Source organism: Lolium rigidum, chromosome 1, assembly GCF_022539505.1.
Source record: "Lolium rigidum isolate FL_2022 chromosome 1, APGP_CSIRO_Lrig_0.1, whole genome shotgun sequence".
In the NCBI taxonomy this organism is placed as follows: domain Eukaryota; kingdom Viridiplantae; phylum Streptophyta; class Magnoliopsida; order Poales; family Poaceae; genus Lolium; species Lolium rigidum.
The window spans coordinates 282,385,002-282,398,383 of NC_061508.1; the positions used below are offsets into that span (position 1 = coordinate 282,385,002).

General features: G+C 41.7%; 1 protein-coding gene and 2 long non-coding RNA genes across 3 annotated transcripts; 1 reads left to right on the forward strand and 2 right to left on the reverse strand.

Moving 5' to 3' along the window:
* Positions 1 to 6,303: 6,303 nt before the first annotated feature.
* LOC124683804 (cytochrome P450 84A1-like) lies at positions 6,304 to 8,866 on the forward strand. The gene is made up of 2 exons (XM_047218250.1): positions 6,304 to 7,227; positions 8,234 to 8,866. Exons 1-2 carry the CDS (start codon positions 6,304 to 6,306, stop codon positions 8,864 to 8,866), a joined length of 1,557 nt encoding a protein of 518 aa, XP_047074206.1.
* A 1,443-nt stretch (positions 8,867 to 10,309) lies between these two features.
* LOC124683805 lies at positions 10,310 to 12,095 on the reverse strand. Its single transcript, XR_006996820.1, has 3 exons — positions 12,060 to 12,095; positions 11,836 to 11,954; positions 10,310 to 10,654 (listed from the first exon to the last, which is right to left on the reverse strand). It is a non-coding gene; the product is annotated as an uncharacterized LOC124683805 (long non-coding RNA).
* Positions 12,096 to 12,162: 67 nt separating this feature from the next.
* Positions 12,163 to 13,152, reverse strand: LOC124683806. The gene is made up of 3 exons (XR_006996821.1): positions 13,039 to 13,152; positions 12,261 to 12,342; positions 12,163 to 12,180 (listed from the first exon to the last, which is right to left on the reverse strand). It is a non-coding gene; the product is annotated as an uncharacterized LOC124683806 (long non-coding RNA).
* Positions 13,153 to 13,382: the final 230 nt, after the last annotated feature.

The following is a 13,382-nucleotide window of genomic DNA, read 5'->3' on the forward strand; positions in this document are numbered from 1 at the left end:
TGCTGTTAAAACCCTATAACTAAAAAAGAAACTATCTCGATAAAAATAACTGAATGTTTAGGAGCAGACTTGTGGTGAATTTGGAAATTTACACCCGAATGAAGTACACAAGAAAAGACCAAATTACAGCCAGCAAATCTTGGCACTAAGCAAATAATTTAACATCACACATCAATGTCGGAATCATACAAAACCAGGTTTACCATTCAGTAGCAAGAACCAGTACCATCTTCGGTCCCAAATCACGCATGACAATGTTCACCATATGAACTGAAAGCACAGAGCCATAGCAGAACCATATTAAGAATCAACCAATCACACATAAATCCCAGGACAAAATTCCCCTTCCAAAAAAACTCTACCAAGCTACCGTATCATGAAGCAATAAAACCCCACCACATTTTTTTTTGGGCAAATGACCACACCACATCTAAGCACCAAATGTTTGGCATTGACCATAGACGTACATACATAGAACCAGGAATGCTTAACAGAACTTGTTCTTCTGTTGACATGACAACACAAATTCAGGGATTCAGAGGACATCATCATGGCCGAGGTTTCCTTCAGAAGTTCACGATTCAGGGAGGATCCTGCCATGGTTGAGCACACATCCACCAGCCCCCGAGTTCCACAAAATTCATCCGCTGAGCACACCACACTAATCTGAAACACTATCTAAAGAGTTTCAGAATCGATACATTAATACATGGCTAGTTAGTGAAACTCCTTTGCCACAACAGCAACGGCAAGGCAAGGAGCTGCAGGGGGGCAAATGGCAGAGCTCAATAAACCATCTGCATGCTATCAGAGCTCACCACAAGGGTATAATTTAAAAACTTAAGGATATTATCTTTACAGACTTTCTTCCAATAAAGACTGATATTTTGTCCTTAAAAAGACTGATATTTTGGAAGGGCAAGCGCCGGCTAAATTACATGACTTTGTAACAAAAACATCGGTCACCTTTTCCACTAAATCTTGAAAAGGATAACCCAAAAAACATCCCTGATGTTGCTTCCTCATCATCCGCAATAACAAACTTGTATATGTACCAAAACAAATGTAACAGAGGAAAAATACAAAGGCATTCGAAAGCAAAATGTATTTCAGGGCCATCACACACCTGGGGCATACCAACTGGAAGCGATTTCCATGCACATTTATCGATTCAACCAGCATCTTTTATTATGTGTCATCAAGTCAATCAAAATTTGGCACCTACACAGTTTGTTCTGCAGAACAGAAGGAACGATGAACCTCGTCTGTAAATGGTTATAAAGAAATCAAAACAGGAGAATACATGCACATGGTAAGGATTAAGAGACAACCAAAAAGCCCTTTTTTCTATTACTCTATATAGCATGTAACCTTCTCACTAACTGATACAATTGAAAAAAAAAAATCAACAGCCGAGCAAATTAACATTTCCAGAAGCACGTGTCAACCAAAAACTGCTTCACAAAAGTTATATATCATGTAACTTTGCCATGGCAGTAATTATAGTACTATAATAGAAAAATATTAACAACTGCCGAGCATATTAACATGTGAAAGGCAAATATGAAAGAGCATGAAGCTACCAACAGAAATATTTGACTAACCCGCTTAAATCAATGTGAAACGTATTGTTCTCTAGTACCTCATATTTTTCCAGGAAAAATAATGATGTCAAATTCTCACTAAGATCTTGTGCACAACTGCTATGATAAACATCTCAAGTAGACACGTCATAATCTATAATCTGGTAGACAAAATTTTCAAAGTTAGTCCCGAGAACATAATACTTTGTAAAGTATGATTACTGAAAAATTGATTCTTACACTCCACAATCCATCACTTGAGATCTATGCTGTCACTAAGGTAATACAGAGTAACAATATAGCAAACGAATTTTTATCTTGCCATCTATCTTCAGAAAACATATTAGTAGAAACGATCAATAGTCAGCAAGACAAAAATTACATACATGTATGTGTTTTCTAACCAAAAGAAAACGTACTAATTAGTTGTTAAAGCAGTCTGCAACTATTTGATCAAGTAAATCCACATTGTCCACAAGAAAAAAGAAAGTCCAGGGAGATTTAGATAACACCAACTTGATTTCATCAATGTTATCTTAACTCAAAGCACAAGACAGTATGAGGAGGGCAGAGTCTCAATCCACGGAGGCCAGGTCAGAGAGTCATAACCTGGATTTGTCTTTGGCACAGCGGGGAGGCGATGCATAGCGCCACAGTTAAGAACAACAAACCCAACCCTGCAAGAGGATGTACAACAGCTCCAAACAAGAAAGAGGGGTGGGCATGTGGAGAGGCTCGCCGGAGGTTCGAGGATCCGTGGGAGGCGACGCCGATGACCGCTGGAGTGCTGGACCACCACACCTGCAAACCTAGTCGCCGCTAGGGTTATGGTTTGCGGCGAGGAAGCCTACAGGGGCAGAAGGTCGAGACGGGATGAGGAATCAGAAGAGGAGATCAAGGCAGAGCCGGGACGGCGATTGACAACTTGTTGAATGCTTTAAAATAATATGTTCTCTAGAACAAGGGAGACACCATTTACTAATTAATAAATAGATCCACCCCCTTCTGCAGTTTACATGTTAATCAAATTTAGCACCATAGTTTCCCTAAATACCTAGTAATGCTATAAAACATTGGCATTTACAATACAACAATCTTAATGCAGTATAGTAAATCAATTAAGTAGACAACCAAGAGATAAATTGTGCATACTTGTCGGAAGGCAGAAGCTTGTTTATTTGGAGGCAAAATACTAATATTGTGGTCATATCATATAGCAAGAGGGTGCAAGGCACAGATGCACCAAGAAAATAAAATTGCAATCAATTATTCTGTGACATCATTTGCCACTAAGTTAAAAAAATAGCAAGAAAAATACTACTTTTGGAATTATGCACACATATCAGATAAATTTCTGCCCTCATTGATATATTTCCTATCACAATTGTTCCACTGTATACTGGGTATTATGAGGACGACAACCAACAGTAATTGCGCGTTCCATTTCTTCTCTATATGGAGTGATCAACATATTACAGGTCGAGTACAAATCAATGGAACTTCTACATATCATCCAAGTACTAATAGTACTTTTTCTTCCTTTGTTTTTATTTATTTAATTAGATGTAGTAAACAATATAATTAAGTTCTCAGGTATCATCATCTGATGCCCTCTTTTAAGAAATTTTCCTCTGTTTTTATGTAGCATTAGATGGACAACATGTGCCAGAAATCTACTAAAAATAAACATCTTATTTTCTTCCCATAAAAACAACGTATTTGATGTAACCACAAACCAAACATGGATAATTTCGTTATAATTGAGGCAATGACGTATAACTGGAAGAAAGAGTAAGAATGTGCACATCAAACAATAGTGTTTGCATCAGTACACTATTAAAAGAAAGAGTAAGAATGTACACTATTGTCAAAAAAAAAAACAATAGTGTTTGCATCAGTACATGAATTATTTGCCTTAAAAGGAATCAAATAAATTAGGTTCTAATTTGTAGCAAAGTCATAGCATGAAGACATGTCAATGATCAATGAAAGATACTTGCATATCTTCATAAATACCAGGAAACATATACTTGTAGCACGTGGGCATAAAGAAATCATAAAAACTTGAAAACATGAACATGGTATTAAAAGAATGCACCAGTATGTAAAGCGATTGTTGTTGATAAGAGCTTGCATGACTCCGGGACAAAAGTTGTATAAAATTTCAAACATAAGGCTCTTAATCCCATCCAAAGCTATACTCCTGAAGCACACCCCTAATCAACAAAAGGAAATCTTCACAACAACATTAAAGAATGACAACTGAATTTGTTTTCTTGTATGTACCGATTATGCAGTCTTAGCTCACATGATAGGAAAATAAACCAATGCTACTTCAAAATCATAAGTTGTTATTCAGACTTCGGAGGTATGACTGTTTTATCCTTTTTGAAACAAATGTTTGTTCTTTTTAGCTCATACCATTGTTACCATCATTTTTCAGATAAATGATTCATGTTTTGAACCATGGAACTGCGCAGTATATTATCCCTATCAAGCATAAAATTAAGCGAACATCATAAATATCACCTTATGTAACCAATTCATATATCGACAACCACACTGCACTATCTTTCAGAAAGAAGCATCATCTATGGGCACACAATTAAGCAGTCACCTACGCATACAGATTTCTTAGCCGCAAGTAAAACAATAAAACATGGCTCTGTACAAGGAACAAGACCCAGTTGTAGGAATATAAATTTCGTGGTAATGACTGACAATTCCATACACACAAAATATGCAATCAGACATATGATCCGTCAAATCTACATTGTGGCACATATACACCAACAATGCAGACACCATCCGTGCATTTATTACAGGCGGGCGAAAGAGCCAGTCCATTACATGTGATGGTGAAAAATACTCTGTATGCCAAAGTGGGAAAGATTGGGGGCAAGGGGGCACGGACCCTGGACTCGAGCCTCCGCAGTGCGTCGTCCAGTGCCGCCACCTCCATTTGCAGTTTGGACAAGCTATACACAGTAGGCTTTATCCTAATTTCATTTCATCAACATCTAAGCATTAACTGATTTTATACAGCAGCAGTCCAAACTATATAAAACTGTATTTCATCCGATGATTTGCATAGAGTAGTAGTCACGCTGACAACAAAAAAACACTTCAGTTCCTCATATAGGTAGAATGAATAGCTGGCTACCAGCGTTAACCAATTGTTTTATGTAAAGGAACAAATCGTTTGTGGTTCAGAAGCGAAAGAGGGCACATACCTAGTACCAGTGTAGACAAACGGACCAGGGAGCTCTTGGGTCTCCTTCTATCGAGTTGAACCACACGCAGGAAGGCATCGGCTCAACACCTACATGTAGCTAAGCAACCTTGTGGATCAACCCGCGCATATGCATGTGGAGGAAGAGATTTGACCCCACCAAGCAGCGGATAGGGTTCGCCGCGGGGGCGCGAGGGGAGCAGATGGTCGCTGTAGTGATGGAGAATCGGTAGAGGAGATCGAGACAACGGCGGGCCGGTGATGGAAAGCTCGATTAGCGGTGGAGGCGGGGGCAAGAATTTGGCGACCTGCGAGGAAAGGCTGAGGAAGAAGGGGGCGTGCTCCGAAGTGTAGATTTGACCGACTCAAGTGGAAACCGACTTCGCAAAGACGATTTCAGTCTGACAGATGGGACAACACCTCGACAGCGACCCTTAGAGCGCTCTCAGGTGCTCAGGACCCTGGGAGCTTAGAGCTCTTTAAAGACTAGCGGGAGCATGAATCATCATAGAGGACTCGTGAAGGAACAGAGTTGGGGGCCGGCTGAATAGAATACAGAGTAGAGTACGAGCTCGCTTGAGGCGGCACGTGTGTCAACGAGGAGTCGGATCCAGGACGGCCGTTGAAGGTGCATGTATGTCCAGGAGGATGCAGTTAACGCCACTGATTCATGGTGGCTATGGAGAGAACAATGTAAGGGCCTGATGGGTTGTATATTAACCCTTCGTACATCATGATATGTATCATGCAAAACTGATTTACTCAAAATAGTTTGACTTTCCAAGTGTCGAAGGACATAAACGATCAATTTTGTTTGACAGGACATTGCAAGTGCGTGCGTTGCTGAAACGTTCACATACGCCACCACTTCGATAGTTCGATTAATTGAGTGAGTTGAGAATAAGCTTGTGATTGAATAGTTAGAAGGGAAGTGGTAGCTTGAACCCACCAATTTTTAACACTTTGGTGCTTCATAAAAGCGAAATAAATTTTAGTGGAAAGTGGTGTTTTCATTGATAGCGAGACGTACGTGGTGACTTCGTCAATCTTAAAATCCACCAGATCAATTCCGTGAACTCAGTCTCGCAGAGATGCTAATATGGTAGGATATATGGGCAGGCAATCATATAAAAGGGTATATATGTATTTGTAAGATGTACTCCATAAATTTGGATGTATCTATAAATAGATGTCTTATATTTGTCTAAATTTGGATGTATCTATACACTAAATAGTGTCTACATACATTCAAAATTTGATAAATCTTAGACATCTATTTATGGACAGAGCTAGTACTATATTTCGAGAAAAAAATTTAATTGATTGAGGAGTAGAGAGGACGGCTGCCAAAACACCGAACCAATGACACTATATCAAGACTGCACCTCCAGAGCATGCTCACGGATAACGGCAAGTCTCTACTGTAAGGGAAGTAGTAGTACTAGTGTCGTACGTGCGACTGACTTCGTAAGTTGCTGGCTATCGTCAATGGCGGCATTTGCAAAGCTCGCCATGGAGTGCCTCCAGGACCCACTCATCTGGCTCTTCCTTGGCTGGATGGCCTTCCTCCTCCTCCAAAGGCGGAGTCACGGTGACCCGCCGCTGCCGCCGGGCCCGAAGCCGCTGCCGATCATTGGCAACATGCTGATGGGGGACCAGTTCACCCATCGCGGCCTGGCCACGCTCGCCAAGCATTACGGCGGGCTGCTGCACCTGCGCGTCGGCTCCCTCCGCATCTTCGTGGTATCGACGCCAGAGCTCGCGCGCCAGGTGCTCCACACGCAGGACGCCGACTTCGCGCACCGTCCGGCCACCGCCGCCGTCCGCTACCTCACCTATGGCCGCTCCGACCTGGCCTTCGCGCACAGCGGCAGCGCATACTGGCGCCAGATGCGCAAGCTCTGTGCCACCAAGCTCTTCAGCCGCCGCCGCCCCGAGACGTGGCTCGCCGTGCGCGACGGGTACGGCGCGCTGGCCCGCGCCGTCGGAGAGTCCAGCGGCCAGGCCGTCAACCTCGGCGAGCTCATCTTCAGCCACACCGTGCGTGTCATCTTCCGCGCCGCCTTCAGTACCGTCTACGACGACGAAAGACTGGAGGAGTTTATCTCCATGTTCCCGGAGTTCTCCAAGCTCTTGGAAGCATTCCACATCGGTGACTTCTTCCCGTGGCTCAGCTGGATGGGCCGGCGGGGCTTCCAACGGCGCCTTGGCGCGGCGCGGGATGCTCTTGGTGAGTTTTTGGACAAGATCATTGATGACCACGTGAGGAGGGGCAAAAACCCCGAGGATGCCGATGCTGACATGGTGGATGGCCTATTGGGGTTTATCGCCCAAGCAAACCAAGCAGGAGGCGGGAAGGACGGCGACGGTGGGCCCCGCTTCACATGCGACAACGTCAAGGCCGTCATGACGGTAAGTTGCTACCATGACCCCAATTACTTACTGATCCATCTGTTTCAGAATATAAGGTGTATGAATTTAGTCAAAAGTCAGTAACTTCTAAGTATAACATCGAACGAACGAACAATTCAGATGAAACTGAGAAAGTGGTGATAGATAGGGATTTACCGCTATTTTTTTCTAAGATGTACGATTTATTGCATAAATGATAAAAGGCCGATGTCGTCCGCATGAAAATAAAATGTTTTAGTTGGTAAATACTAGACTAACCTAATTAATTTTCTAACCTTGTCACTGCTGATTCTTGATTACAAGACAAAAAAAAGAGTGGAGATGCAAAACATATTACACCAGTCAACATATACGAAAGATGGAAAACAGTTCTCCTAACATATGTTCTTACCTTTATATATCATGGAAGTTGGCATGCAGACGACTAGGAGACTATGCATGTTATATATTTTTCTTTAAAAGGGGCTAATGTATATACACATATCAACAAAGATGGTATTACAAACGTTTACAGTTATCTAGGATTACCCCTAAGATGGATAAATAGCAGACTCCATTTACGTGGTTTACACAGAAGAATAGTCAACAACAAGTATAAGAGCAATCAGAAATGGTCAACCGTAGCCCACATCCATTTGGATATGCAACCATAGAGTTGCATTATCGTTTTGGAGGGTTCCAGATATGCCACATTAAACTGTTACACACATATAGTTCTTATACAGTAGTACATATTTGTTATTTTTCGGTTGACTAGTAGTGTAAGCTGGCCTGCAGTTCCAACAGAAAATTAGTGTACAAATGTACAATCAGGACATGTGTCACATATCCAGACCTAGCAGAGTTATATATGTTATTTACTCCTAGCTACTTGACCATTAGATTTAGATTAAACATTTCTAATTGGCCATTTAGAAATACAAGAACTTTCTCTTGTTCTCATATTATATGCAGTATGATATAAACTGACGGCATGGCTGTCTATGTGCATTGTTTATGAACACAGGACATGTTGTTTGGAGGGCCGGACACAATAGGGGCTACAATCGAGTGGGCGATGGCAGAGATGATTCGGAGCCCTGAAATCCTTCTACGGTTGCAGCAGGAGCTCACCAATGTCGTGGGGCTCGGCCGGGCCGTGGATGAGTCGGACCTTGACAAGCTCCCATTCCTCAAATGCGTCGTCAAGGAGACGTTCCGCACGCACCCGCCCATCCCGATGCACCTCCACGGGACAACCAAAGACTGCATCCTCGGCGGCTACTCGGTACCCAGCGGCTCCCGTGTCTTGATCAACGCCTGGGCCATCGGCCGTGATGGCGAGGCGTGGAAGGACGCTGACAAATTCCGGCCATCGAGGTTCATGTCTGGAGAGGGAGAGGCCGCCCGGCTAGACCTTAAGGGCGGCTGCTACGAGTTCCTGCCGTTCGGTGCCGGGCGACGTTCGTGCCCGGCGCAGGGCCTCGGCCCGTACGCGGTGGAGTTTGCCGTCGCGACACTCGCGCATGGGTTCGAATGGGAGCTACCGGATGGCATGAATCCTGCAGAGCTTGACATGGGCGACCTGTTCGGCGTCACCGTGTCACGTGCAAAACGTCTCTATGCCGTACCCAAGCCACGTCTCACCTGCTCCTTGTAGTACTAGTAAAAGTGCACGTGAATGCACATTTAACTAATATAAATTTATATTTGGTGACATATACAAGCACATAAGTGGCAGTAACTATTCGAAAATTCAATTCGGATTCCGGGTGCTTATGCTCTACCAAAAAAGTCATATTTCGAAGCATTATATTTAGCACTGATTTTTTTTTACACACGTCACATGATAAGTCGTTTTTTTGTGAAACGACTTTGTGAGCACGAAACACCTGAAGATGTACGTGTGATTGTTTTTGTGAAGATGTACGTGTGATTTTTTTTTGTTCCAAATTTAATAGAGGGAGCATATGCTCCCATGTTCCAAAACACCACTCCCGTAACTATTCCTCATTTACTCAAATATAGTAGTACAAATGATGGTTGGCCTTGTACTCACATATCTACTATACGTGTTTGATAAGTATTGTAGTCAATGCCCCATCATCAATGCTCTAATCGTGAAGCTCTATTCCTTCATTGGTTTGTCGAAGGATCGAAATTCTCTGAATCTAACCTGCATGAATTCATTCTCCATGAATGTTTCACTTGTATGGAAGCTGAAGATTATGGCCTAGTAGTCATGATATTATATAATTTGAAAGAAAATCTCATAATATTTTGTGGGAAGATGTAAAGATTTTATGTGATTGTCTCCCTCATAGTGAAGCCTAAGGAATGGCCTAGTAGTAAATATTCAAGCACCTGCCTATATTTTAGATAACAGTACCTCAAATGATTCCCTCGACAACCCAAATGACGTTAGTCCTCATATCTTTTCTTTCTCTGGTCAGACCATTGCAATGGAAGAGTTATTATCTACAAGAGTTAACCAAACACATTGAATTTCCCATACCGGTTCAGCAAAAATGAACTGAATTGTGTACACGAGTTACTATTTGATAAATGGCACCTGAAGCATATTAGAAGATAAAGATTGCTAATGAAAGAAAGGTAGATTTCATTTATCCAGCAAGTAATGTGTTATTTCAGATATGTACTGCACTCTTGTCGATAGTTGTATCCAATGGCTTAAATCTATGTCAAAACTGATTGTTCAACGAACTACCTTAAATTGATTCTTTTGTATATATCAGGAGAGTGATAGCAACTGCAGGAAAAAAATATGCGGATGACATTTCCATGGAACCACAACTATGTTTCGATTGAAATTGAAGGCAACAATCGCATCATGTAAATGATCAAGTTCATACCTGCACAGTACAGTATATAGAAAAACCTATATTGTTTAGCTCTAGGTTTGGTTCAAATGTAACAGATTTTTTAACAGGTCTAGGTTCAGCAGCACTGGCAACAATAATATCGAATTAAAAGATCAATCTCCTGCATTGTAACAGTGAAAGTTATTAAATTTGTAACCATGAAAAATACAGATGAAAACCAATAATGGTAGAAAGGATTGCCATGTAATATTTGGCAAGCTCTACAGACCATCAATGGCACTAAAACATAATACAAACTTCACCATGTGCTTATGAGGATAGCAAAATAGGTTCATCACAGTATTATAAAGCACCACCCTCGGAGCTGTATCAAGTCAAGCACACAAAATGGTAGTGAAAATTCAATTCATGACCATTTATTTCTCAAATACAATTCGAGTATTTTGTCGAGGTGACACCAGTGCTATTCTGAAATCTGCATAGACCGGCACATCTGGATTAGATTGAAAATAAAAGTAATTTGCAATTACCATGTTTGTTTCGTCTTCAAATGAGGAGCGATTCCTTGATCCAAACAGTAAGGCGGTTGTCTGCTTATTCTTCATCTGCGAAAAAAATTTAAACCATAGTCCTGGGCATTAGTAAGCACCGCACAATGAATTATATCATACTAATTAACTTCAAAAGAAAATACACTTATAAGAATTCCTACAGTTTCATACCCATATGTCTGCGCCAGGAAAGTGACATTCATCTAACAAAATATTATTTCTAGATAGCGATCGAGCTGCAGATACAGCCTAAATCTCTACAAAAAGATAAGGAACTGGCAAACGGATCAAGCTGTAGGTACAACCTAATCGGTTCGTGAGGTAAAACATGAAATTGGTACAGCCTAAAAGGGGGCCGACAAAGCTCTCCTCTTCACAAAATAAAACAACAACTCAAATAGAAAAGTGTTTTTGCTAAAACTTGCACAGAAATACATTTACAAAAAAGCCAAAACTTCAACATTTATATGATCCCCTGATATTTTGCACAGATCAATTGCTTCAAGCACTATACTTAAATTAACCATAGAACTCGAAACTCTGAAGAAAAACTATACCATTAATTTTACCATTAAATACCTTCCCATGAACTCATGCCCAAAGTTGGATTCAGTAACATAAATCTTCATGAGATCAACAAGCAAGGCACGAATAAAACAAGAATTACACATATCCCAACTCACATTCCATCACTTCTAGCCTAGGTTTTGATGTCAAAGGGAGTCCACTGGTAATCCAGGGTTAATAATTACTCTTACCATTATTAGGATGGGTAATAATCTTAATCTATCAAGTATATGTATAATATAATATAGTTTGAAATCCTTTATATACTTTGCGCAAGTAGCAAAAAGAAGTGTATTCCTGGATTGCTCAATATGAGTGTGTGCAGGGCTCATTGTGTAGACAATGGTTATTCTTGCATTGCCTCACAAAGAGGAGTGTAATATGCGTGTCAGCTTTGAATCTATGTAAGGGATATTGCCACGTTTTCCCTTGCTGCAGAAGGAAAATAATACTTCAGATTATGTTATACGGTAAAACTATGGCCATTGGTCGAAGAGCATGCAAATGGGCTTAAAGGAGAAATGTCAAACTGTAACACCAAATGGAAATCATAATTATTTTACCTAGTGAATCTTCTAAAGAAAGAGGAACTGTCTATGCAAAAATAGTGAAATACATTTATAAATAAGTAAACCACTGGCACTACAAGCTCTTGCGAGAAAACAGACCTGAGTTGGTGAACAACCTTTCCCTGTGTTAGCAGACTTCGATTAGTATGACTACCTTCTTTCAACCTCATACCAGCTGAAGTAGTCTAAGATCCACGGTAACCTAGGTAAACAAAGTTCTGTCCAGAAGAACCTTAGTGAGCATGGAACATGTTATACCATACAATCAAGAATATATACGCACAAAAGAAAAAAAAAATCATGAATAGAGAGAAATTCCATACCACACAAGACACAAGGGTGCTTGATTTGCTTCTTCATCAAACAGAACTTTCGATTGCCTGAAATTAACAAAAGTCGGTCAACAAGCTTCATTCAAATATGTTTCCCCAATCTCCCTTTGAGCTATAGCGCAAACTTAATTAGGCAAGTTACAAAAAGAAAGAACATGGTGCAAGTTTTGTTTCAGTAATTTCAGTCTGTACCTTCACACATTGCAAGAAGATCCTTAAGATGGTCCTTGTCCTTCAGTGTTTCCTTGGTGAGTTTTTCAACAGTAATCCCTTTCTGATTAAATTCAAATGAGAACGTGAGAGATCAATATGCAGAGGGTAGAATGGCACACTTCCAGATCATGAAGAAGTCTAAGAGGTGTCGTATCATGGCTCAGAAGATCCCTCACAGCTTCATTGTATATCTCTATTGCTGAAAATTTCAGCAGCCATTCTCTTTCAAGGTGTTGTAGCAACGACACACAGTGAGCGAAATATCACCTCAGAAAGGTGAACGAAACAGCATTCGTGATCCCTAGCACGCATACACACACCTTCTCTATGTACTCATAGATGTCCATCACGCTATACTTGGTAATTCCAATCATCGTGCAAGTCTTTAGGTTGCTCGTTTGACCGTAAGCGAATATTCTTGCTGCCAACCAGAAAAAATTTATGCGCAAATGTAAGTCGGTTGGCAGTAGCAGTTCATCCAATACCAAAATATGATGTATTGGAGCTACTTCATTTCTAATCCTCAATTCAATGAGAATATATGTACATGGTGAGCTTCTAAATTTTAACTACAACATCTGATCCTCAATTTCAATCAGAATATATGTATCTAATTCACAAAAGAACTGCCGTGCTTCAGTTGCACATGAGACAACGCATAGGTGACATAAAAAAAAAAAGATGTACAGTGCATAACGATGGGGAACTGGAGCACATGAACCGTGAGACAGAAGCAAAGCGGGATGGTAGGCAGTACCATCAGAGCCGGACGGCGGGACGGTTTTATCCGGAAATCACTCTCGCAGCGCGTGGTGGTGAAGGGAGAGAATGGCTGCTGCGCGGCCTGTTCAGATCAAGTGACCGAGTTGGCGGCAGCGTCGTCGATGTCGGGTGCGGGGATGGCGGCGGCGACGCACGGAGATTGCGGCAGCGGCGTCTGCTGCTGGTGTAGTACATGCAGGGCGTCCTTGCGTGCGGGCGGCTGAACGTCCTCGCGTGTGGGCGGCAGGGCATCCTCATGTGCCGGCGGGTGCAGGTCGGCCTCCGGTGAAGGATCTCGCGTCGCTCACGGCGGTGTGCTGTTGCCGGCGTCGGCGGGCG